Source organism: Harmonia axyridis, chromosome 2 (assembly GCF_914767665.1).
Source record: "Harmonia axyridis chromosome 2, icHarAxyr1.1, whole genome shotgun sequence".
In the NCBI taxonomy this organism is placed as follows: domain Eukaryota; kingdom Metazoa; phylum Arthropoda; class Insecta; order Coleoptera; family Coccinellidae; genus Harmonia; species Harmonia axyridis.
The window spans coordinates 50,714,777-50,742,566 of NC_059502.1; the positions used below are offsets into that span (position 1 = coordinate 50,714,777).

At 30.1% G+C, this 27,790-nt stretch overlaps 1 protein-coding gene across 1 annotated transcript; it reads left to right on the forward strand.

Moving 5' to 3' along the window:
* Nucleotides 1–18,534: 18,534 nt before the first annotated feature.
* On the forward strand, nt 18,535–19,548 carry LOC123673374. Its single transcript, XM_045607860.1, has one exon. The coding sequence runs from the start codon at nt 18,535–18,537 to the stop codon at nt 19,414–19,416; it is 882 nt and encodes a 293-aa protein (XP_045463816.1). The 3' UTR covers nt 19,417–19,548.
* Nucleotides 19,549–27,790: the final 8,242 nt, after the last annotated feature.

A 27,790-nucleotide genomic window follows, 5' to 3' on the forward strand; every position in this document is an offset into this window, starting at 1 on the left:
AAAGGTGATTTTGAAATCGGGATTGAGGAAATTGAAAAATCATAAACTGAACATAAGGAATACTTTACTGATCAAGAAAATAGTTAACGAAGTGAAAGATATTCAAAATGGCGAGTTAAGGGATGTGTCAAATATCAGTTGGAAATCTGAGAAATCTACAACTGAGCCGTATCGCGGAAAAATTTGTGATGCAGAAAAACAGAACATTAAAATGAAAAATGATTCAGTTATTGTGAATATGAACTCAAAACCTGAATATGAAGAAGACAAAACAAAAGAAGAGGATAAAATTCATTTGAATACATGCTTGAGAAATGCTTTTCTGATCAAGAAAATTCTTGAAATTACAGCATCTCCAATGAAAAAGGGTTTTAAGACCGAAAAATTCAATCGATATAGTGTAACCTTAAAAAAGAAAAGAAATAATTTTCGTAGACATCAAAATTTCTATTTCAAAATTCCAAATCGAGCTCTATAATGATGTTATATTTCACGTTATTGAATTAAATAAATTACTCTTCAAAAAACCATCAAAATAATGTATATAAGACCATTTGTTGTATCATTGATTAGTACTTTGTTCGATTAGTTGATGTATCTGAATAATAATAAAATTTAACATATGAATTTCTATAAAAACGATTATTGAATTTTTCTTATATCCTGAAATGATGGGACGTAAAACAATAACAAAAATTATATGAAACAAAAAAAAAATTAAATAACAACACAAATAGGACAGTGAATGAACAAACCCATTACAGTTATAAAAAATTATACTCAATAAATTCTTTCAACAGATGTTGCATATCACATTCGAAGAAATTTATCTGCAACCATCAAGAATTTTGTTATCGCACCACATTTTCAATTGAAGAGATAACATTCCTATTTCCACCAATTGGAGCTAATGCATATTTGATGACTTTCTCTTATTGAGTCATTATAGAAAGAAGAGATATATATATATAAGTTGCCTGAAACTTAATAATTACCTCAGTATTTTCGTGAAAGGCATTCTGTGAATAACGTGTTTGCATAGTGAATAATTTCAATCTTTTTCGTAATTGAACAATTCAAAACATGAACATAATGAATGAAAAGGTGATTTTGAAATCGGGATTGAGGAAATTGAAAAATCATAAACTGAACATAAGGAATACTTTACTGATCAAGAAAATAGTTAACGAAGTGAAAGATATTCAAAATGGCGAGTTAAGGGATGTGTCAAATATCAGTTGGAAATCTGAGAAATCTACAACTGAGCCGTATCGCGGAAAAATTTGTGATGCAGAAAAACACAACATTAAAATGAAAAATGATTCAGTTATTGTGAATTTGAACTCAGAACCTGAATATGAAGAAGACAAAACAAAAGAAGAGGATAAAATTCATTTGAATACATGCTTGAGAAATGCTTTTCTGATCAAGAAAATTCTTGAAATTACAGCATCTCAAATGAAAAAGGGTTTTAAGACCGAAAAATTCAATCAATATAGTGTAACCTTAAAAAAGAAAAGAAATAATTTTCGTAGACATCAAAATTTCTATTTCAAAATTCCAAATCGAGCTCTATAATGATGTTATATTTCACGTTATTGAATTAAATAAATTACTCTTCAAAAAACCATCAAAATAATGTATATAAGACCATTTGTTGTATCATTGATTAGTACTTTGTTCGATTAGTTGATGTATCTGAATAATGATAAAATTTAACATATGAATTTCTATAAAAATGATCATTGAATTTTTCTTATATCCTGAAATGACGGGACGTAAAACAATAACAATAATCATATGAAACAAAAAAAAAATTAAATAACAACACAAATTGAACGGTGAATGAACAAACCCATTACAGTTATAAAAAATTATACTCAATAAATTCTTTCAACAGAAGTTGCATATCACATTCGAAGAAATTTATCTGCAACCATCAAATATTTTGTTATCGCACCACATTTTCAATTGAAGAGATAACATTCCTATTTCCACCAATTGGAGCTAATGCATATTTGATGACTTTCTCTTATTGAGTCATTATAGAAAGAAGAGATATATATAAGTTGCCTGAAACTTAATAATTACCTCAGTATTTTCGTGAAAGGCATTCTGTGAATAACGTGTTTGCATAGTGAATAATTTCAATCTTTTTCGTAATTGAACAATTCAAAACATGAACATAATGAATGAAAAGGTGATTTTGAAATCGGGATTGAGGAAATTGAAAAATCATAAACTGAACATAAGGAATACTTTACTGATCAAGAAAATAGTTAACGAAGTGAAAGATATTCAAAATGGCGAGTTAAGGGATGTGTCAAATATCAGTTGGAAATCTGAGAAATCTACAACTGAGCCGTATCGCGGAAAAATTTGTGATGCAGAAAAACACAACATTAAAATGAAAAATGATTCAGTTATTGTGAATTTGAACTCAGAACCTGAATATGAAGAAGACAAAACAAAAGAAGAGGATAAAATTCATTTGAATACATGCTTGAGAAATGCTTTTCTGATCAAGAAAATTCTTGAAATTACAGCATCTCAAATGAAAAAGGGTTTTAAGACCGAAAAATTCAATCATTATAGTGTAACCTTAAAAAAGAAAAGAAATAATTTTCGTAGACATCAAAATTTCTATTTCAAAATTCCAAATCGAGCTCTATAATGATGTTATATTTCACGTTATTGAATTAAATAAATTACTCTTCAAAAAACCATCAAAATAATGTATATAAGACCATTTGTTGTATCATTGATTAGTACTTTGTTCGATTAGTTGATGTATCTGAATAATGATAAAATTTAACATATGAATTTCTATAAAAATGATCATTGAATTTTTCTTATATCCTGAAATGATGGGACGTAAAACAATAACAATAATCATATGAAACAAAAAAAAAATTAAATAACAACACAAATTGAACGGTGAATGAACAAACCCATTACAGTTATAAAAAATTATACTCAATAAATTCTTTCAACAGAAGTTGCATATCACATTCGAAGAAATTTATCTGCAACCATCAAATATTTTGTTATCGCACCACATTTTCAATTGAAGAGATAACATTCCTATTTCCACCAATTGGAGCTAATGCATATTTGATGACTTTCTCTTATTGAGTCATTATAGAAAGAAGAGATATATATAAGTTGCCTGAAACTTAAAAATTACCTCAGTATTTTCGTGAAAGGCATTCTGTGAATCACGTGTTTGCAAAGTGAATAATTTCAATTTTTTTTTGTAATTGAACAATTCAAAACATGAACATCATGAATGAAAAATGTGATTTTGAAATCAGGATTGAGGAAATTGAAAAATCATAAACTGAACATAATAAATAATTCACTGATCAAGAAAATAGTTAACGAAGTGAAAGATATTCAAAATGGCGAGTTAAGGGATGTGTCAAATATCAGTTGGAAATCTGAGAAATTTACAACTGAGCCGTATCGCGGAAAAATTTGTGATGCAGAAAAACAGAACATTAAAATGAAAAATGATTCAGTTATTGTGAATATGAACTCAGAACCTGAATATGAAGAAGACAAAACAAAAGAAGAGGATAAAATTCATTTGAATAAATGCTCGAGAAATGCTTTTCTGATCAAGAAAATTCTTGAAATTACAGCATCTCAAATGAAAAAGGGTTTTAAGACCGAAAAATTCAATCAGTATAGTGTAACCTTAAAAAAGAAAAGAAATAATTTTCGTAGACATCAAAATTTCTATTTCAAAAGTCCAAATCGAGCTCTCTAATGATGTTATATTTCACGTTATTGAATTAAATAAATTACTCTTCAAAAAATCATCAAAATAATGTATATAAGACCATTTGTTGTATCATTGATTAGTACTTTGTTCGATTAGTTGATGTATCTGAATAATAATAAAATTTAACATATGAATTTCTATAAAAACGATTATTGAATTTTTCTTATCTCCTGAAATTATGGGACGTAAAACAATAACAAAAATTATATGAAACAAAAAAAAAATTAAATAACAACACAAATAGGACGGTGAATGAACAAACCCATTACAGTTATAAAAAATCATACTCAATAAATTATTTCAACAGATGTTGCATATCACATTCGAAGAAATTTATCTGCAACCATCAAGAATTTTGTTATAGCACCACATTTTCAATTGAAGAGATAACATTCCTATTTCTACCAATTGGAGCTAATGCATATTTGATGACTTTCTCTTATTGAGTCATTATAGAAAGAAGAGATATATATAAGTTGCCTGAAACTTAAAAATTACCTCAGTATTTTCGTGAAAGGCATTCTGTGAATAACGTGTTTGCATAGTGAATAATTTCAATCTTTTTCGTAATTGAACAATTCAAAACATGAACATAATGAATGAAAAATGTGATTTTGAAATCAGGATTGAGGAAATTGAAAAATCATAAACTGAACATAATAAATAATTTACTGATCAAGAAAATAGTTAACGAAGTGAAAGATATTCAAAATGGCGAGTTAAGGGATGTGTCAAATATCAGTTGGAAATCTGAGAAATCTACAACTGAGCCGTATCGCGAAAAAATTTGTGATGCTGAAAAACAGAACATTAAAATGAAAAATGATTCAGTTATTGTGAATATGAACTTAGAACCTGAATATGAAGAAGACAAAACAAAAGAAGAGGATAAAATTCATTTGAATACATGCTTGAGAAATGCTTTTCTGATCAAGAAAATTCTTGAAATTACAGCATCTCAAATGAAAAAGGGTTTTAAGACCGAAAAATTCAATCAATATAGTGTAACCTTAAAAAAGAAAAGAAATAATTTTCGTAGACATCAAAATTTCTATTTCAAAATTCCAAATCGAGCTCTATAATGATGTTATATTTCACGTTATTGAATTAAATAAATTACTCATCAAAAAACTATCAAAATAATGTATATAAGACCATTTGTTGTATCATTGATTAGTACTTTGTTCGATTAGTTGATGTATCTGAATAATAATGAAATTTAACATATGAATTTCTATAAAAACGATTATTGAATTTTTCTTATATCCTGAAATGATGGGACGTAAAACAATAACAAAAATTATATGAAACAAAAAAAAAATTAAATAACAACACAAATAGGACGGTGAATGAACAAACCCATTACAGTTATAAAAAATTATACTCAATAAATTCTTTCAACAGATGTTGCATATCACATTCGAAGAAATTTATCTGCAACCATCAAGAATTTTGTTATCGCACCACATTTTCAATTGAAGAGATAACATTCCTATTTCCACCAATTGGAGCTAATGCATATTTGATGACTTTCTCTTATTGAGTCATTATAGAAAGAAGAGATATATATAAGTTGCCTGAAACTTAAAAATTACCTCAGTATTTTCGTGAAAGGCATTCTGTGAATAACGTGTTTGCATAGTGAATAATTTCAATCTTTTTCGTAATTGAACAATTCAAAACATGAACATAATGAATGAAAAGGTGATTTTGAAATCAGGATTGAGGAAATTGAAAAATCATAAACTGAACATAAGAAATACTTTACTGATCAAGAAAATAGTTAACGAAGTGAAAGATATTCAAAATGGCGAGTTAAGGGATGTGTCAAATATCAGTTGGAAATCTGAGAAATCAACAACTGAGCCGTATCGCGGAAAAATTTGTGATGCAGAAAAACACAACATTAAAATGAAAAATGATTCAGTTATTGTGAATATGAACTTAGTACCTGAATATGAAGAAGACAAAACAAAAGAAGAGGATAAAATTCATTTGAATACATGCTTGAGAAATGCTTTTCTGATCAAGAAAATTCTTGAAATTACAGCATCTCAAATGAAAAAGGGTTTTAAGACCGAAAAATTCAATCAATATAGTGTAACCTTAAAAAAGAAAAGAAATAATTTTCGTAGACATCAAAATTTCTATTTCAAAAGTCCAAATCGAGCTCTATAATGATGTTATATTTCACGTTATTGAATTAAATAAATTACTCTTCAAAAAATCATCAAAATAATGTATATAAGACCATTCGTTGTATCATTGATTAGTACTTTGTTCGATTAGTTGATGTATCTGAATAATAATAAAATTTAACATATGAATTTCTATAAAAACGATTATTGAATTTTTCTTATATCCTGAAATGATGGGACGTAAAACAATAACAAAAATTATATGAAACAAAAAAAAAATTAAATAACAACACAAATAGGACGGTGAATGAACAAACCCATTACAGTTATAAAAAATCATACTCAATAAATTCTTTCAACAGATGTTGCATATCACATTCGAAGAAATTTATCTGCAACCATCAAGAATTTTGTTATCGCACCACATTTTCAATTGAAGAGATAACATTCCTATTTCTACCAATTGGAGCTAATGCATATTTGATGACTTTCTCTTATTGAGTCATTATAGAAAGAAGAGATATATATAAGTTGCCTGAAACTTAAAAATTACCTCAGTATTTTCGTGAAAGGCATTCTGTGAATAACGTGTTTGCATAGTGAATAATTTCAATCTTTTTCGTAATTGAACAATTCAAAACATGAACATAATGAATGAAAAATGTGATTTTGAAATCAGGATTGAGGAAATTGAAAAATCATAAACTGAACATAATAAATAATTTACTGATCAAGAAAATAGTTAACGGAGTGAAAGATATTCAAAATGGCGAGTTAAAGGATGTGTCAAATATCAGTTGGAAATCTGAGAAATCTACAACTGAGCCGTATCGCGAAAAAATTTGTGATGCAGAAAAACAGAACATTAAAATGAAAAATTATTCAGTTATTGTGAATATGAACTCAGAACCTGAATATGAAGAAGACAAAACAAAAGAAGAGGATAAAATTCATTTGAATACATGCTTGAGAAATGCCTTTCTGATCAAGAAAATCCTTGAAATTACAGCATCTCAAATGAAAAAGGGTTTTAAGACCGAAAAATTCAATCAATATAGTGTAACCTTAAAAAAGAAAAGAAATAATTTTCGTAGACATCAAAATTTCTATTTCAAAATTCCAAATCGAGCTCTATAATGATGTTATATTTCACGTTATTGAATTAAATAAATTACTCTTCAAAAAGCCATCAAAATAATGTATATAAGACCATTTGTTGTATCATTGATTAGTACTTTGTTCGATTAGTTGATGTATCTGAATAATAATAAAATTTAACATATGAATTTCTATAAAAACGATTATTGAATTTTTCTTATATCCTGAAATGATGGGACGTAAAACAATAACAAAAATTATATGAAACAAAAAAAAAATTAAATAACAACACAAATAGGACGGTGAATGAACAAACCCATTACAGTTATAAAAAATTATACTCAATAAATTCTTTCAACAGATGTTGCATATCACATTCGAAGAAATTTATCTGCAACCATCAAGAATTTTGTTATCGCACCACATTTTCAATTGAAGAGATAACATTCCTATTTCCACCAATTTGAGCTAATGCATATTTGATGACTTTCTCTTATTGAGTGATTATAGAAAGAAGAGATATATATATAAGTTGCCTGAAACTTAAAATTTACCTCAGTATTTTCGTGAAAGGCATTCTGTGAATAACGTGTTTGCATAGTGAATAATTTCAATCTTTTTCGTAATTGAACAATTCAAAACATGAACATAATGAATGAAAAGGTGATTTTGAAATCGGGATTGAGGAAATTGAAAAATCATAAACTGAACATAAGGAATACTTCACTGATCAAGATAATAGTTAACGAAGTGAAAGATATTCAAAATGGCGAGTTAAGGGATGTGTCAAATATCAGTTGGAAATCTGAGAAATCTACAACTGAGCCGTATCGCGGAAAAATTTGTGATGCAGAAAAACACAACATTAAAATGAAAAATGATTCAGTTATTGTGAATATGAACTCAGAACCTGAATATGAAGAAGACAAAACAAAAGAAGAGGATAAAATTCATTTGAATACATGCTTGAGAAATGCTTTTCTGATCAAGAAAATTCCTGAAATTACAGCATCTCAAATGAAAAGGGGTTTTTAGACCGAAGAATTCAATCAATATAGTGTAACCTTAAAAAAGAAAAGAAATAATTTTCGTAGACATCAAAATTTCTATTTCAAAATTCCAAATCGAGCTCTATAATGATGTTATATTTCACGTTATTGAATTAAATAAATTACTCTTCAAAAAACCATCAAAATAATGTATATAAGACCATTTGTTGTATCATTGATTAGTACTTTGTTCGATTAGTTGATGTATCTGAATAATAATAAAATTCAACATATGAATTTCTATAAAAACGATTATTGAATTTTTCTTATATCCTGAAATGATGGGACGTAAAACAATAACAAAAATTATATGAAACAAAAAAAAAATTAAATAACAACACAAATAGGACGGTGAATGAACAAACCCATTACAGTTATAAAAAATTATACTCAATAAATTCTTTCAACAGATGTTGCATATCACATTCGAAGAAATTTATCTGCAACCATCAAGAATTTTGTTATCGCACCACATTTTCAATTGAAGAGATAACATTCCTATTTCTACCAATTGGAGCTAATGCATATTTGATGACTTTCTCTTATTGAGTCATTATAGAAAGAAGAGATATATATAAGTTGCCTGAAACTTAAAAATTACCTCAGTATTTTCGTGAAAGGCATTCTGTGAATAACGTGTTTGCATAGTGAATAATTTCAATCTTTTTCGTAATTGAACAATTCAAAACATGAACATAATGAATGAAAAGGTGATTTTGAAATCAGGATTGAGGAAATTGAAAAATCATAAACTGAACATAAGAAATACTTTACTGATCAAGAAAATAGTTAACGAAGTGAAAGATATTCAAAATGGCGAGTTAAGGGATGTGTCAAATATCAGTTGGAAATCTGAGAAATCTACAACTGAGCCGTATCGCGGAAAAATTTGTGATGCAGAAAAACACAACATTAAAATGAAAAATGATTCAGTTATTGTGAATATGAACTTAGAACCTGAATATGAAGAAGACAAAACAAAACAAGAGGATAAAATTCATTTGAATACATGCTTGAGAAATGCTTTTCTGATCAAGAAAATTCTTGAAATTACAGCATCTCAAATGAAAAAGGGTTTTAAGACCGAAATATTCAATCAATATAGTGTAACCTTAAAAAAGAAAAGAAATAATTTTCGTAGACATCAAAATTTCTATTTCAAAATTCCAAATCGAGCTCTATAATGATGTTATATTTCACGTTATTGAATTAAATAAATTACTCTTCAAAAAACCATCAAAATAATGTATATAAGACCATTTGTTGTATCATTGATTAGTACTTTGTTCGATTAGTTGATGTATCTGAATAATAATAAAATTCAACATATGAATTTCTATAAAAACGATTATTGAATTTTTCTTATATCCTGAAATGATGGGACGTAAAACAATAACAAAAATTATATGAAACAAAAAAAAAATTAAATAACAACACAAATAGGACGGTGAATGAACAAACCCATTACAGTTATAAAAAATTATACTCAATAAATTCTTTCAACAGATGTTGCATATCACATTCGAAGAAATTTATCTGCAACCATCAAGAATTTTGTTATCGCACCACATTTTCAATTGAAGAGATAACATTCCTATTTCCACCAATTGGAGCTAATGCATATTTGATGACTTTCTCTTATTGAGTCATTATAGAAAGAAGAGATATATATAAGTTGCCTGAAACTTAAAAATTACCTCAGTATTTTCGTGAAAGGCATTCTGTGAATAACGTGTTTGCAAAGTGAATAATTCCAATTTTTTTTTGTAATTGAACAATTCAAAACATGAACATCATGAATGAAAAGGTGATTTTGAAATCGGGATGGAGGAAATTGGAAAATCATAAACTGAACATAAGGAATACTTTACTGATCAAGAAAATAGTTAACGAAGTGAAAGATATTCAAAATGGCGAGTTAAGGGATGTGTCAAATATCAGTTGGAAATCTGAGAAATCTACAACTGAGCCGTATCGCGGAAAAATTTGTGATGCAGAAAAACAGAATATTAAAATGAAAAATGATTCAGTTATTGTGAATATGAACTTAGAACCTGAATATGAAGAAGACAAAACAAAAGAAGAGGATAAAATTCATTTGAATACATGCTTGAGAAATGCTTTTCTGATCAAGAAAATTCTTGAAATTACAGCATCTCAAATGAAAAAGGGTTTTAAGACCGAAAAATTCAATCAATATAGTGTAACCTTAAAAAAGAAAAGAAATAATTTTCGTAGACATCAAAATTTCTATTTCAAAATTCCAAATCGAGCTCTATAATGATGTCATATTTCACGTTATTGAATTAAATAAATTACTCTTCAAAAAACTATCAAAATAATGTATATAAGACCATTTGTTGTATCATTGATTAGTACTTTGTTCGATTAGTTGATGTATCTGAATAATAATAAAATTTAACATATGAATTTCTATAAAAACGATTATTGAATTTTTCTTATATCCTGAAATGATGGGACGTAAAACAATTACAAAAATTATATGAAACAAAAAAAAAATTAAATAACAACACAAATAGGACGGTGAATGAACAAACCCATTACAGTTATAAAAAATTATACTCAATAAATTCTTTCAACAGATGTTGCATATCACATTCGAAGAAATTTATCTGCAACCATCAAGAATTTTGTTATCGCACCACATTTTCAATTGAAGAGATAACATTCCTATTTCTACCAATTGGAGCTAATGCATATTTGATGACTTTCTCTTATTGAGTCATTATAGAAAGAAGAGATATATATAAGTTGCCTGAAACTTAAAAATTACCTCAGTATTTTCGTGAAAGGCATTCTGTGAATAACGTGTTTGCATAGTGAATAATTTCAATCTTTTTCGTAATTGAACAATTCAAAACATGAACATAATGAATGAAAAGGTGATTTTGAAATCAGGATTGAGGAAATTGAAAAATCATAAACTGAACATAAGAAATACTTTACTGATCAAGAAAATAGTTAACGAAGTGAAAGATATTCAAAATGGCGAGTTAAGGGATGTGTCAAATATCAGTTGGAAATCTGAGAAATCTACAACTGAGCCGTATCGCGGAAAAATTTGTGATGCAGAAAAACAGAACATTAAAATGAAAAATGATTCAGTTATTGTGAATATGAACTTAGTACCTGAATATGAAGAAGACAAAACAAAAGAAGAGGATAAAATTCATTTGAATACATGTTGAGAAATGCTTTTCTGATCAAGAAAATTCTTGAAATTACAGCATCTCAAATGAAAAAGGGTTTTAAGACCGAAAAATTCAATCAATATAGTGTAACTTTAAAAAAGAAAAGAAATAATTTTCGTAGACATCAAAATTTCTATTTCAAAATTCCAAATCGAGCTCTATAATGATGTTATATTTCACGTTATTGAATTAAATAAATTACTCTTCAAAAAATCATCAAAATAATGTATATAAGACCATTTGTTGTATCATTGATTAGTACTTTGTTCGATTAGTTGATGTATCTGAATAATAATAAAATTTAACATATGAATTTCTATAAAAACGATTATTGAATTTTTCTTATATCCTGAAGTGATGGGACGTAAAACAATAACAAAAATTATATGAAACAAAAAAAAAATTAAAAAACAACACAAATAGGACGGTGAATGAACAAACCCATTACAGTTATAAAAAATCATTCTCAATAAATTCTTTCAACAGATGTTGCATATCACATTCGAAGAAATTTATCTGCAACCATCAAGAATTTTGTTATCGCACTACATTTTCAATTGAAGAGATAACATTCCTATTTCCACCAACTGGAGCTAATGCATATTTGATGACTTTCTCGTATTGAGTCATTATAGAAAGAAGAGATATATATAAGTTGCCTGAAACTTAAAAATTACCTCAATATTTTCGTGAAAGGCATTCTGTGAATAACGTGTTTGCAAAGTGAATAATTTCAATCTTTTTCGTAATTGAACAATTCAAAACATGAACGTCATGAATGAAAAGGTGATTTTGAAATCGGGATGGAGGAAATTGGAAAATCATAAACTGAACATAAGGAATACTTTACTGATCAAGAAACCAGTTAACGAAGTGAAAGATATTCAAAATGGCGAATTAAGGGATGTGTCAAATATCAGTTGGAAATCTGAGAAATCTACAACTGAGCCGTATCGCGGAAAAATTTGTGATGCAGAAAAACACAACATTAAAATGAAAAATGATTCAGTTATTGTGAATATGAACTCAGAACCTGAATATGAAGAAGACAAAACAAAAGAAGAGGATAAAATTCATTCGAATACATGCTTGAGAAATGCTTGTCTGATCAAGAAAATTCTTGAAATTACAGCATCTCAAATGAAAAAGGGTTTTAAGACCGAAAAATTCAATCAATATAGTGTAACCTTAAAAAAGAAAAGAAATAATTTTCGTAGACATCAAAATTTCTATTTCAAAATTCAAAATCGAGCTCTATAATGATGTTATATTTCACGTTATTGAATTAAATGAATTACTCTTCAAAAAATCATCAAAATGATGTATATAAGACCATTTGTTGTATTATTGATTAGTACTTTGTTCGATTAGTTGATGTATCTGAATAATTATAAAATTTAACATATGAATTTCTATAAAAACGATTATTGAATTTTTCTTATATCCTGAAATGATGGGACGTAAAACAATAACAAAAATTATATGAAACAAAAAAAAAATTAAATAACAACACAAATAGGACGGTGAATGAACAAACCCATTACAGTTATAAAAAATTATACTCAATAAATTCTTTCAACAGATGTTGCATATCACATTCGAAGAAATTTATCTGCAACCATCAAGAATTTTGTTATCGCACCACATTTTCAATTGAAGAGATAACATTCCTATTTCCACCAATTGGAGCTAATGCATATTTGATGACTTTCTCTTATTGAGTCATTATAGAAAGAAGAGATATATATAAGTTGCCTGAAACTTAAAAATTACCTCAGTATTTTCGTGAAAGGCATTCTGTGAATAACGTGTTTGCATAGTGAATAATTTCAATCTTTTTCGTAATTGAACAATTCAAAACATGAACATAATGAATGAAAAGGTGATTTTGAAATCAGGATTGAGGAAATTGAAAAATCATAAACTGAACATAAGAAATACTTTACTGATCAAGAAAATAGTTAACGAAGTGAAAGATATTCAAAATGGCGAGTTAAGTGATGTGTCAAATATCAGTTGGAAATCTGAGAAATCTACAACTGAGCCGTATCGCGGAAAAATTTGTGATGCAGAAAAACAGAACATTAAATTGAAAAATGATTCAGTTATTGTGAATATGAACTCAAAACCTGAATATGAAGAAGACAAAACAAAAGAAGAGGATAAAATTCATTTGAATACATGCTTGAGAAATGCTTTTCTGATCAAGAAAATTCTTGAAATTACAGCATCTCAAATGAAAAAGGGTTTTAAGACCGAAAAATTTAATCAATATAGTGTAACCTCAAAAAAGAAAAGAAATAATTTTCGTAGACATCAAAATTTCTATTTCAAAATTCCAAATCGAGCTCTATAATGATGTTATATTTCACGTTATTGAATTAAATAAATTACTCTTCAAAAAATCATCAAAATATTGTATATAAGACCATTTGTTGTATCATTGATTAGTACTTTGTTCGATTAGTTGATGTATCTGAATAATAATAAAATTTAACATATGAATTTCTATAAAAACGATTATTGAATTTTTCTTATATCCTGAAATGATGGGACGTAAAACGATAACAAAAATTATATGAAACAAAAACAAAATTAAATAACAACACAAATAGGACGGTAAATGAACAAACATATTACAGTTATAAAAAATTATACTCAATAAATTCTTTCAACAGATGTTGCATATCACATTCGAAGAAATTTATCTGCAACCATCAAGAATTTTGTTATCGCACCACATTTTCAATTGAAGAGATAACATTCCTATTTCCACCAATTGGAGCTTATGCATATTTGATGACTTTCTCTTATTGAGTCATTATAAAAAGAAGTTGCCTGAAACTTAAAAATTACCTCAGTATTTTCGTGAAAGGCATATATAAGTTGCCTGAAACTTAAAAATTACCTCAGTATTTTCGTGAAAGGCATTCTGTGAATAACGTGTTTGCATAGTGAATAATTTCAATCTTTTTCGTAATTGAACAATTCAAAACATGAACATAATGAATGAAAAGGTGATTTTGAAATCAGGATTGAGGAAATTGAAAAATCATAAACTGAACATAAGAAATACTTTACTGATCAAGAAAATAGTTAACGAAGTGAAAGATATTCAAAATGGCGAGTTAAGGGATGTGTCAAATATCAGTTGGAAATCTGAGAAATCTACAACTGAGCCGTATCGCGGAAAAATTCGTGATGCAGAAAAACAGAACATTAAATTGAAAAATGATTCAGTTATTGTGAATATGAACTCAAACCCTGAATATGAAGAAGACAAAACAAAAGAAGAGGATGAAATTCATTTGAATACATGCTTGAGAAATGCTTTTCTGATCAAGAAAATTCTTGAAATTACAGCATCTCAAATGAAGAAGGGTTTTAAGACCGAAAAATTCAATCAATATAGTGTAACCTTAAAAAAGAAAAGAAATAATTTTCGTAGACATCAAAATTTCTATTTCAAAATTCCAAATCGAGCTCTATAATGATGTTATATTTCACGTTATTGAATTAAATAAATTACTCTTCAAAAAACCATCAAAATAATGTATATAAGATCATTTGTTGTATCATTGATTAGTACTTTGTTCGATTAGTTGATGTATCTGAATAATAATAAAATTTAACATATGAATTTCTATAAAAACGATTATTGAATTTTTCTTATATCCTGAAATGATGGGACGTAAAACAATAACAAAAATTATATCAAACAAAAAAAAAAATTAAATAACAACACAAATAGGACGGTGAATGAACAAACCCATTACAGTTATAAAAAATTATACTCAATAAATTCTTTCAACAGATGTTGCATATCACATTCGAAGAAATTTATCTGCAACCATCAAGAATTTTGTTATCGCACCACATTTTCAATTGAAGAGATAACATTCCTATTTCCACCAATTGGAGCTAATGCATATTTGATGACTTTCTCTTATTGAGTCATTATAGAAAGAAGAGATATATATAAGTTGCCTGAAACTTAAAAATTACCTCAGTATTTTCGTGAAAGGCATTCTGTGAATAACGTGTTTGCAAAGTGAATAATTTCAATTTTTTTTTGTAATTGAACAATTCAAAACATGAACATCATGAATGAAAAGGTGATTTTGAAATCGGGATGGAGGAAATTGGAAAATCATAAACTGAACATAAGGAATACTTTACTGATCAAGAAAATAGTTAACGAAGTGAAAGATATTCAAAATGGCGAGTTAAGGGATGTGTCAAATATCAGTTGGAAATCTGAGAAATTTACAACTGAGCCGTATCGCGGAAAAATTTGTGATGCAGAAAAACAGAACATTAAAATGAAAAATGATTCAGTTATTGTGAATATGAACTCAGAACCTGAATATGAAGAAGACAAAACAAAAGAAGAGGATAAAATTCATTTGAATAAATGCTCGAGAAATGCTTTTCTGATCAAGAAAATTCTTGAAATTACAGCATCTCAAATGAAAAAGGGTTTTAAGACCGAAAAATTCAATCAATATAGTGTAACCTTAAAAAAGAAAAGAAATAATTTTCGTAGACATCAAAATTTCTATTTCAAAATTCCAAATCGAGCTCTATAATGATGTTATATTTCACGTTATTGAATTAAATAAATTACTCTTCAAAAAATCATCAAAATATTGTATATAAGACCATTTGTTGTATCATTGATTAGTACTTTGTTCGATTAGTTGATGTATCTGAATAATAATAAAATTTAACATATGAATTTCTATAAAAACGATTATTGAATTTTTCTTATATCCTGAAATGATGGGACGTAAAACAATAACAAAAATTATATGAAACAAAAAAAAAATAGAAAACAACACAAATAGGACCTTGAATGAACAAACCCATTACAGTTATAAAAAATCATACTCAATAAATTCTTTCAACAGATGTTGCATATCACATTCGAAGAAATTTATCTGCAACCATCAAGAATTTTGTTATCGCACCACATTTTCAATTGAAGAGATAACATTCCTATTTCCACCAATTGGAGCTTATGCATATTTGATGACTTTCTCTTATTGAGTCATTATAGAAAGAAGTTGCCTGAAAATTAAAAATTACCTCAGTATTTTCGTGAAAGGCATATATAAGTTGCCTGAAACTTAAAAATTACCTCAGTATTTTCGTGAAAGGCATTCTGTGAATAACGTGTTTGCATAGTGAATAATTTCAATCTTTTTCGTAATTGAACAATTCAAAACATGAACATAATGAATGAAAAGGTGATTTTGAAATCGGGATTGAGGAAATTGAAAAATCATAAACTGAACATAAGGAATACTTTACTCATCAAGAAAATAGTTAACGAATTGAAAGATATTCAAAATGGCGAGTTAAGGGATGTGTCAAATATCAGTTGGAAATCTGAGAAATCTACAACTGAGCCGTATCGCGGAAAAATTCGTGATGCAGAAAAACAGAACATTAAATTGAAAAATGATTCAGTTATTGTGAATATGAACTCAAAACCTGAATATGAAGAAGACAAAACAAAAGAAGAGGATGAAATTCATTTGAATACATGCTTGAGAAATGCTTTTCTGATCAAGAAAATTCTTGAAATTACAGCATCTCAAATGAAAAAGGGTTTTAAGACCGAAAAATTTAATCAATATAGTGTAACCTTAAAAAAGAAAAGAAATAATTTTCGTAGACATCAAAATTTCTATTTCAAAATTCCAAATCGAGCTCTATAATGATGTTATATTTCACGTTATTGAATTAAATAAATTACTCTTCAAAAAATCATCAAAATATTGTATATAAGACCATTTGTTGTATCATTGATTAGTACTTTGTTCGATTAGTTGATGTATCTGAATAATAATAAAATTTAACATATGAATTTCTATAAAAACGATTATTGAATTTTTCTTATATCCTGGAATGATGGGACGTAAAACGATAACAAAAATTATATGAAACAAAAAAAATTTAAATAACAACACAAATAGGACGGTAAATGAACAAACATATTACAGTTATAAAAAATTATACTCAATAAATTCTTTCAACAGATGTTGCATATCACATTCGAAGAAATTTATCTGCAACCATCAAGAATTTTGTTATCGCACCACATTTTCAATTGAAGAGATAACATTCCTATTTCCACCAATTGGAGCTTATGCATATTTGATGACTTTCTCTTATTGAGTCATTATAGAAAGAAGTTGCCTGAAACTTAAAAATTACCTCAGTATTTTCGTGAAAGGCATATATAAGTTGCCTGAAACTTAAAAATTACCTCAGTATTTTCGTGAAAGGCATTCTGTGAATAACGTGTTTGCATAGTGAATAATTTCAATCTTTTTCGTAATTGAACAATTCAAAACATGAACATAATGAATGAAAAGGTGATTTTGAAATCGGGATTGAGGAAATTGAAAAATCATAAACTGAACATAAGGAATACTTTACTCATCAAGAAAATAGTTAACGAAGTGAAAGATATTCAAAATGGCGAGTTAAGGGATGTGTCAAATATCAATTGGAAATCTGAGAAATCTACAACTGAGCCGTATCGCGGAAAAATTTGTGATGCCGAAAAACAGAACATTAAAATGAAAAATGATTCAGTTATTGTGAATATGAACTCAGAACCTGAATATGAAGAAGACAAAACAAAAGAAGAGGATAAAATTCATTTGAATACATGCTTGAGAAATGCTTTTCTGATCAAGAAAATTCTTGAAATTACAGCATCTCAAATGAAGAAGGGTTTTAAGACCGAAAAATTCAATCAATATAGTGTAACCTTAAAAAAGAAAAGAAATAATTTTCGTAGACATCAAAATTTCTATTTCAAAATTCCAAATCGAGCTCTATAATGATGTTATATTTCACGTTATTGAATTAAATAAATTACTCTTCAAAAAATCATCAAAATAATGTATATAAGACCATATAAGACCAAATAACATACAAGTGAAATATAGATTATTCGTTGAAGTAGCGCTCTGAGTAAATCTGATATTTTGTGTTGAATTTTGCCGAATTAATTTTCGTGAACTGTTTTAGAGGAAGTACATTTGTTTTGGCCACATTTGGTGAATGATATATGTATATTATTAATTAGTAATATATTAATATTTTGAAGTTAATCGACTCGATTGATCGGGAGATTAATCGCTTATCTTCAGTCTCTCCATACGGCGACGGTTGATAAGAAATTTTCAAACAGGACCGCATCGAGTGGAATTTGTGAAATTTCATTTCGAGAAATGACAGGAGTTGAGTTGACAAACATACAACTTCGAGATGAGATTGTAAAGGGAAATGAAGATGTAAAATCTTTTTTACGAGCATTAGAGGTGAAACTTTCATTGAAAATCGAGGAGATTAGTCACCTTCTCAACAAAGCGGAAAAAGAAAATGATGAACTGAAGAGGAGAGTTGAATACTTGGAAAGAGAACGAAGAAGGAACGGAATTATAATTTTTGGTTTGGAGAGACACACTGCGATAGTTGGAGTTCAGGATATTGTAGAGTTTATTGGAAATAGTCTGAAAGTTAAACTGGTGGAAGGTGACATCAACAGTTTGTTTACACTAGGGAGGAATAAAAATAGTCCTATAAAGGTTGAATTTACATCCTATTTGAGGAAACTCACAGTGCTCAAGAATACTAAGAACCTAAAGGGTTCCTCAATAAGGATCACGCAGGATCTCACTGAACAGCAGAGATCTGAGAATAAAATTTTGAGGAAACATCTTTACTCTGCCAAACAAAGAGGGGTGACCAATTGCTACATTAGGAAAGGAAGACTTCATATGGACGATCGTGTCTTCACTCCAGCCGATCTTGAATGTCTAGAGGAAGAAGGTTTTGAGTGTTTTCCCAGTAGACCGCATAGTGATCCAGGTACACCAATCCACCAAACCAAGTCTACAAAGGAAGAAATAGGACACGCAAAGCCAGGTGAATCTACGGTGAAACTGCCCCCGCCAACCCAACCAGTGAAACTGACAACAACCAACAGCGTTTCTGAAAGAGGGTCTTCCATTACGCCTAAACCAGGTACTGTACAAAATTCTTTAAGGGCTTTGGCAAGAGATCGACCAAATACAAGAAAAAACTCGGCTAAAGCGAGTCTCAGAGATTAGTTTCTGTATTATTTGTGTGCTTGTTATGTGTGCAACATTTTGTTGATGTAGATTAGTAACTCCTACTACAAGAATTCTTCGTGGGATTATCCTGATTTATTTTCACATTACTTGAATTGTTTTCATTTTGTGCTCGTTTTTTTTTTGTTAGGTCTACAAGAGTTTTGGGATGGATCAATATATAAGGGATTTCGAACATCTGCAGTACGAATCGACTGAAGTGGACGACGACCAGGGCTTTAGGATCATTGATGGGGTAGCCAAGAAGGCGGGATTTGCTGTTTTTCATGCGAACATTAGAAGCATCAATAAAAACTTCGATGAAATGTCAATTTTACTGAAAAAGTTCGATTACCATTTTGATGTTATAGTCTTCACGGAAACATGGTGTGTTCCGGATATCAACCTTTTCAAAATGCCAGAATACGAAATAATTTATAACTCAGGAGATTATAATCAGAACGACGGAGTTGTCGTGTATATAAAAAAGAAACTGGTGTTTCAGTGTTTTTTTCTCGATCTTGGTATTATAAGGACAGTTCGCCTCACCATCAAAGGCGTAGACAGAGATATTACAGTTGATGCCCTCTATCGTTCTCCCTCATCCAGTCCGTACGAATTCAATGAACATCTCTATAATTACATGAAGAACTACTGCCTGGACAACAAATATACGTATTTTTTTGTCGGTGATGTTAATATAGATATTAAATCAGATACTGATTTTTGTAATGAATATCTGAATATACTAGGAGAATTTGGCTTTAATTCAATGATTGATAAATATACGAGAGTACAGGGTGAGTCCCAAACTTTGTTGGACCATATCTTTATCAAGAATCCGGTGAACCCTTCAGGATGCAAGTCATATGTCCTCCACTGCAATGTTACAGATCACTTCCCTATACTTGGAATATGTCCAATGTCAACCATTAGAGAACAACCTCCATCAAAAAAACGAGTTGTATTAGATCGGAAAAAACTTTTTGAGACCATGGAGGTGGAAGACTGGAGTGACTATTTCTGTTTGGATGATGTGAACCGGATGTCTGAATGTTTGCTCAACAAGATAAGAAGTGCTGTGGCATCATCTTCCAGACGACATATTAAAAGCCGTAAAGTGAAGAGAAAACCATGGATAACGAAGGGTTTGGTAAAGTCTGTTGATGAAAAACAAAGGATTTATAGGTTGGTACTTAGTAACCCGAACGATGCTCAATTACTACACAAATACAAAACATATAAGAATAAACTCACCAATCTGATTAGAACAGCGAAGAAAGACTACTACTCAGAACAGATAGGAAAAAATAAGGATAATTCAAGAGCTCTTTGGTCCAATATCAGAGATCTGACGGGAAGTGAGAAGACCCAACCTGGAATATATAAGATCAATAAAGAAGGTACCAGCATCACAGATACAGATGAAATTGCTCGGATGTTCAATTCATACTTTGTGAATTTGGGTGGAGAGATGGTTAATCAGATCAGGAGACCAGTGACCCGTATTGTGAGGAGAGACAGAAAGAGCAAAACAATGTTCTTGAGGCCGACAGATGGAAGAGAAGTGCTTGAAATAATAAATGGACTAAAAAATCATAAATGCCCTGGCTTCGATGAAATAACTGGAGAACATCTGAAAATTATTGGTGAACACATAAAGGAACCTCTAGCGTGCCTGGTGAATGTTATTTTTGAAAGAGGAAAGTTTCCAGACAACCTCAAGACGGCTATGATAAAACCTCTGTTCAAAAAAGGTGATCGAGAAAGTCTCTCCAACTATAGGCCAATCTCACTGATTAGTACCATTGCAAAAGTTGTGGAAAAGGTGATCAGGGTACGACTGGTCGAGTTTCTGGAGAGAAACAATTTGCTTTCCAAAAAACAATTTGGTTTCAGACCGGAGAGATCAACGGATGATGCTATTGTTTGTTTGACGAATGGTATCTATCGAGCACTCGATGGGGGAAAATGTACGATGGGACTCTTCTTAGACTTGGCCAGGGCCTTTGACACTGTCAACCACCGCAAACTGTTGGACGTCATGGAGGACCTTGGTATAAGAGGAGTAGCGGGTGATTTGTTCCGGTCGTATCTTGAGGATAGAAAACAATGCGTGGAGGTTAATGGAGTCGTGAGTGAGGGGCAGGAGGTTTTGACCGGTGTGCCCCAGGGGACGGTCCTAGGACCTGTACTATTTCTCATCTATATAAATGGATTCCTGTCTCTTGAGGTGGATGCAGAAATATCGTCCTTCGCAGATGACACTGTGATCCTGTTTACTGGCTCTACCTGGGAGGAAGTTGTGGATAAGGCCGAGAATGGAATGGAAGAGATGAGAAATTGGTTAAGTGAAATGGACTTGATGCTGAATATGGAAAAGACCAAGTGCATGGTATTCTCTAACAGAGTATCTGGCTTACCCAGGATTCAGAATTTGGTATTGAGGAATGGCAGTGTAATTGAGTGCATAAAATCGAAAACTTATCTTGGAGTGGAATTCGACGAACACCTTAGATGGGACCTTCACATCGCCAGGGTGACGAAGAAACTTAGATCCCTATTATTTACATTCAGATGCCTGAAAAGAATCATGGACGATGGTATTCTCAAAATTTTGTATCATGCACTGGTTGAGTCGCACTTACAATATGGAATATCATCCTGGGGTGGAGCGTACAAATGTCACAAAACACAACTCAAAGTTTTACAAAAAACCTTCCTCAAGATTATGTATAACAAGGAACGGACTTATCCCACCCAAAAACTCTTCGAGGAAGTAACCATGTTAGAATTGGAAAAACTTTATTATTTTAGAGTTCTTTGCCAGCAGTACAAAAGGAAAACGGAATTGCCGTCTATAAGCCATACTCACGACACTAGGCACAAAAAAAGATCGGAATATGTCACTGAAAGAGCAACAAAAGCAGTAGGTCAGAGATCATTTTATTATATGGCTCCAAGAGTCTTCTCGCTGGTTCCGCTTCATATCAGAAATGTGAATAGTCCAACATTATATAAAAAGTGGTTGAAGATCTGGTTGAGAGGTGTGTCCGCGGATGAGATTGACAGGATTACCGTGAATTCTGGTTAATGGCACTCTAAGAACATTGAGAGCGATCTGTTTTTAATTTTCACTCTTGCATACGATCCCGGTTTGGATTGCTTATTGTTTTTTTTTTCTTCTTGCATTTTTTGTGAATTACCTACAAATATGATTTTTCATAACTGATTGTATATGTATTAATTTCTGGGAAATAAATCTTATTATTATTATTATTATTATTATTTGTTGTATCATTGATTAGTACTTTGTTCGATTAGTTGATGTATCTGAATAATAATAAAATTTAACATATGAATTTCTATAAAAACAATTATTGAATTTTTCTTATATCCTGAAATGATGGGACGTAAAACAATAACAAAAATTATATGAAACAAAAAAAAATTAAATAACAACACAAATAGGACGATGAATGAACAAACCCATTACAGTTATAAAAAAATATCCTCAATAAATTCTTTCAACAGATGTTGCATATCACATTCGAAGAAATTTATCTGCAACCATCAAGAATTTTGTTATCGCACCACATTTTCAATTGTAGAGATAACATTCCTATTTCCACCAATTGTTGCTAATGCATATTTGATGACTTTCTCTTATTGAGTCATTATAGAAAGAAGAGATATATATAAGTTGCCTGAAACTTAAAAATTACCTCAGTATTTTCGTGAAAGGCATTCTGTGAATAACGTGTTTGCAAAGTGAATAATTTCAATATTTTTCGTAATTGAACAATTCAAAACATGAACATCATGAATGAAAAGGTGATTTTGAAATCGGGATGGAGGAAATTGGAAAATCATAAACTGAACATAAGGAATACTTTACTGATCAAGAAAATAGTTAACGAAGTGAAAGATATTCAAAATGGCGAGTTAAGGGATGTGTCAAATATCAGTTGGAAATCTGAGAAATCTACAACTGAGCCGTATCGCGGAAAAATTTGTGATGCAGAAAAACACAACATTAAAATGAAAAATGATTCAGTTATTGTGAATATGAACTCAAAACCTGAATATGAAGAAGACAAAACAAAAGAAGAGGATAAAATTCATTCGAATACATGCTTGAGAAATGCTTGTCTGATCAAGAAAATTCTTGAAATTACAGCATCTCAAATGAAAAAGGGTTTTAAGACCGAAAAATTCAATCAATATAGTGTAACTAAAAAAAAAAAAAGAAATAATTTTCGTAGACATCAAAATTTCTATTTCAAAATTCCAAATCGAGCTCTATAATGATGTTATATTTCACGTTATTGAATTAAATGAATTACTCTTCAAAAAATCATCAAAATAATGTATATAAGACCATTTGTTGTATTATTGATTAGTACTTTGTTCGATTAGTTGATGTATCTGAATAATTATAAAATTTAACATATGAATTTCTATAAAAACGATTATTGAATTTTTCTTATATCCTGAAATGATGGGACGTAAAACAATAACAAAAATTATATGAAACAAGAAAAAAATTAAATAACAACACAAATAGGACGGTGAATGAACAAACCCATTACAGTTATAAAAAATTATACTCAATAAATTCTTTCAACAGATGTTGCATATCACATTCGAAGTAATTTATCTGCAACCATCAAGAATTTTGTTATCGCACCACATTTTCAATTGAAGAGATAACATTCCTATTTCCACCAATTGGAGCTAATGCATATTTGATGACTTTCTCTTATTGAGTCATTATAGAAAGAAGAGATATATATAAGTTGCCTGAAACTTAAAAATTACCTCAGTATTTTCGTGAAAGGCATTCTGTGAATAACGTGTTTGCATAGTGAATAATTTCAATCTTTTTCGTAATTGAACAATTCAAAATATGAACATAATGAATGAAAAGGTGATTTTGAAATCAGGATTGAGGAAATTGAAAAATCATAAACTGAACATAAGAAATACTTTACTGATCAAGAAAATAGTTAACGAAGTGAAAGATATTCAAAATGGCGAGTTAAGGGATGTGTCAAATATCAGTTGGAAATCTGAGAAATCTACAACTGAGCCGTATCGCGGAAAAATTCGTGATGCAGAAAAACAGAACATTAAATTGAAAAATGATTCAGTTATTGTGAATATGAACTCAGAACCTGAATATGAAGAAGACAAAACAAAAGAAGAGGATGAAATTCATTTGAATACATGCTTGAGAAATGCTTTTCTGATCAAGAAAATTCTTGAAATTACAGCATCTCAAATGAAGAAGGGTTTTAAGACCGAAAAATTCAATCAATATAGTGTAACCTTAAAAAAGAAAAGAAATAATTTTCGTAGACATCAAAATTTCTATTTCAAAATTCCAAATCGAGCTCTATAATGATGTTATATTTCAAGTTATTGAATTAAATAAATTACTCTTCAAAAAACCATCAAAATAATGTATATAAGACCATTTGTTGTATTGTAGCTATTAGATGGGAACATCCATACATAAATTGGACTGTTAGGTGCTGGTTTGTTGAAGTTCGAAGGACCATGAAATTTTCCACACTATTTATTGAAGTAGGTTTATATATACAATTACACAATGTACACTTTACAAGATTCGCTCAACTAGTTATCGAAAACTATGAATCAGTTCCACGCACTTATCCAATAACAATTTACCGACTAGGGTACTAATGAAGATGACCGACTGTAGGGTCTTTTTTTACCACGTGGCGACAAGGCCAATATTTCACTAACTTGAAATGTGCAAGCTGAACACTGTGTCTCAAGGGACGAGAGCAACGAAGAACTATACTAAACTGTACTTGACTTGTACTTACTAGACTGTGTGTTGAATATAACGAACTGACTTGAGCTCGAATCGATTGAAGTGAAGTTCGATTTCTTACCCCACCTCGACCTTTTCGTCGAACCATCGAAAAGGGTTAAGAACATAGAAGTGCTACAGATAAAACGGACATAGTTAAAATATCATTATAGCCAGCCGTCATTATAAGGACGACTGCGCAAAGCGCACTCATAAAGTGCGCGGAATTATCTATAACCAACTTCAGGGGTGAATCTTTGGACAATGGCGGCGCTGAGTTCTACGAACCTTGATCAAACCTTAACATACTCCCCGGGCTGAACCGTCCAGGTTAAGGATAAAAGTGAAAATGAATAGAAAAAAAATTGATGTGATGATAAAGAAAATAATTTCTTGGAACAAATAAAATAAACAAAAAATAAATGAAAAAATAAAAGAATTAAAGAAAGAAAGAGTCATATTGATAATCATACTTGATTGTCAATGTTTTCCGTGCAGAATGGAAGTGATTGTTCTAGTGAATGTTCCTCCTTGAGTTTTAACATGAACAATGCGAACGCGTGAATCTTTTCCGGGAATCAATTCTACTACACGGGATAAAGGCCATTTAAGCGGCGGTGTTAGATCTAGATTTGATTGAAGAAGAAAATCGGGACCCTGCCACCATAAATATGAGACAAGTAATTGTGATGGCAATGATCCTCTCGAAAGTATATCTGCAGGATTCAGGTGCGATCGAATATGTCGCCAAGTAGCATCTTTGAAATTGTTCTGAATTTGCACAATTCGATTTGACACAAATACAGACCAACGTGATGGATTTGATCGAATCCATGCTATTTTCGAATCAGACCATAGATTTAGAGAATTTATATTTCGTAAGTCAATTGGTACTAAAGTTGAAATTTTTGAAACAAGGGTAGACAGAAGTACTGCACTTATTAGTTCGTGCTTGGGTATAGTAAAAATTCTCAAAGGTGCAACACGACTTTTAGCTGTAATTAGATTTGAAGTGACTGAATTATCAGCAATCATGACATATTGGAACGTACGAAACCGAATTAAATCGAACAAGTCGGGTTGTACTGTAAAACCTTTGATAGAAAAGACAGATGAAGATTTCATTGAACCGTCGAAAACTACTCAAAGTTGAGTTGTGAGGATTTGCTCACGCATTATACAATGATGAGGGAAGAAATATTTTGCATGCCCTAGGGATATATAATTCTTTATAAATTCCGAATACTGATGTTTCAGTTCCTGATTATTTTGTAGTCTTCTTTCGAGATTCAAGAATCTTTTCTTCGCTTGCGAATACGAATCACCTAATTTAAATGGTTCGTTTGGAGGTTTGAAGGGTAGGTCAACTTGAAATCTACCCGATGGTAACCGAATGGTTTTGTTTTTGAATATCCGTTCAGCATTCTCTTCTGCTGAAGATAAAATGTGTTGAGATTGATTAGATATCTCCTTGAGGATAGCACAGGAGACCTTAATCTTTCGATGAGGGTATACTAATGGATGAATTGTTAGATCTATCATTCTATTTGACATAGAACAACTTTGTGAGATGCCAGAAATTTGAATAGTTTGATTGTAAGGTTCGAGATGAAGTCTGTTGACCAGATCTTCAGTTATGAAAGACGTTCGACTTGCGGAGTCAGTCAAACAACGAACAATAACTTGATTGTTGTATGAATCATATAATTTTACACAGGCAGTAGCTAAAGGAACTTGGTCATTAGAAGATAGAGATGAAAGACTAAACACGTTTTGACCTGGACTAATATTTTCATTACGAGTTGTAATGAATGGTTGAGCACTAGTAGACAAATAAGAAACTACTTGAGATTCATTCTGAATTTGTGACAGATTATTTGATCTGGATACTTCTTTGTTGGATCTTGGATTAGGAACTTCATTAGAATAATGGTGAGTTGAAGTCCTATTGAAATGGAGCAAACTATGATGCTTTTTATGGCAATTGAAACAGGTGTGTTGACTAGAACAGGATTGTACACTATGACCCAACGTAAGACAATTCAGACAATCATTCTTTTCTTTCACTAGACTGTGACGAACGTTATGAGACAAATTCATGAATTTCCTACACGAATATATCTTATGTTCATCCGTATTACACATAAGACATTTGAAAAATTTATTTTTGTTCGTTCTGTTCGACGTGTTAGCATGATAAGAATTAGGATTTTGACTTTGCGAGTTCTCGAACTGATTCATAGTTCTCGTTGCCATAGATATAACCTTAAAATACTTATTTTCTACAATATCTCTGTCCTCTTCATATGAGGCAGAGTCAAATAACTCCAACTGAGTTTGAACAAGTTCGTAGTCTTCGAAGATTTGCTCTAATTGACATTTTCGAGCACTACATTCTTCTCTATCTTTATTATTATCTTGGCCGAACCAATTGGCCATTCTAGTTAGTTTACTCTTAAGTATGGTTCTTTGTTTAATCAAATTATCGATATTAGACATTTTGAACAAAAGAAATAATTAAGGAAATATATA

Excerpts from the sequence above, each read along its gene's own strand:
- LOC123673374 (XM_045607860.1), top strand. The coding sequence starts at position 18,535 with ATGACAGGAGTTGAGTTGACAAACATACAACTTCGAGATGAGATTGTA.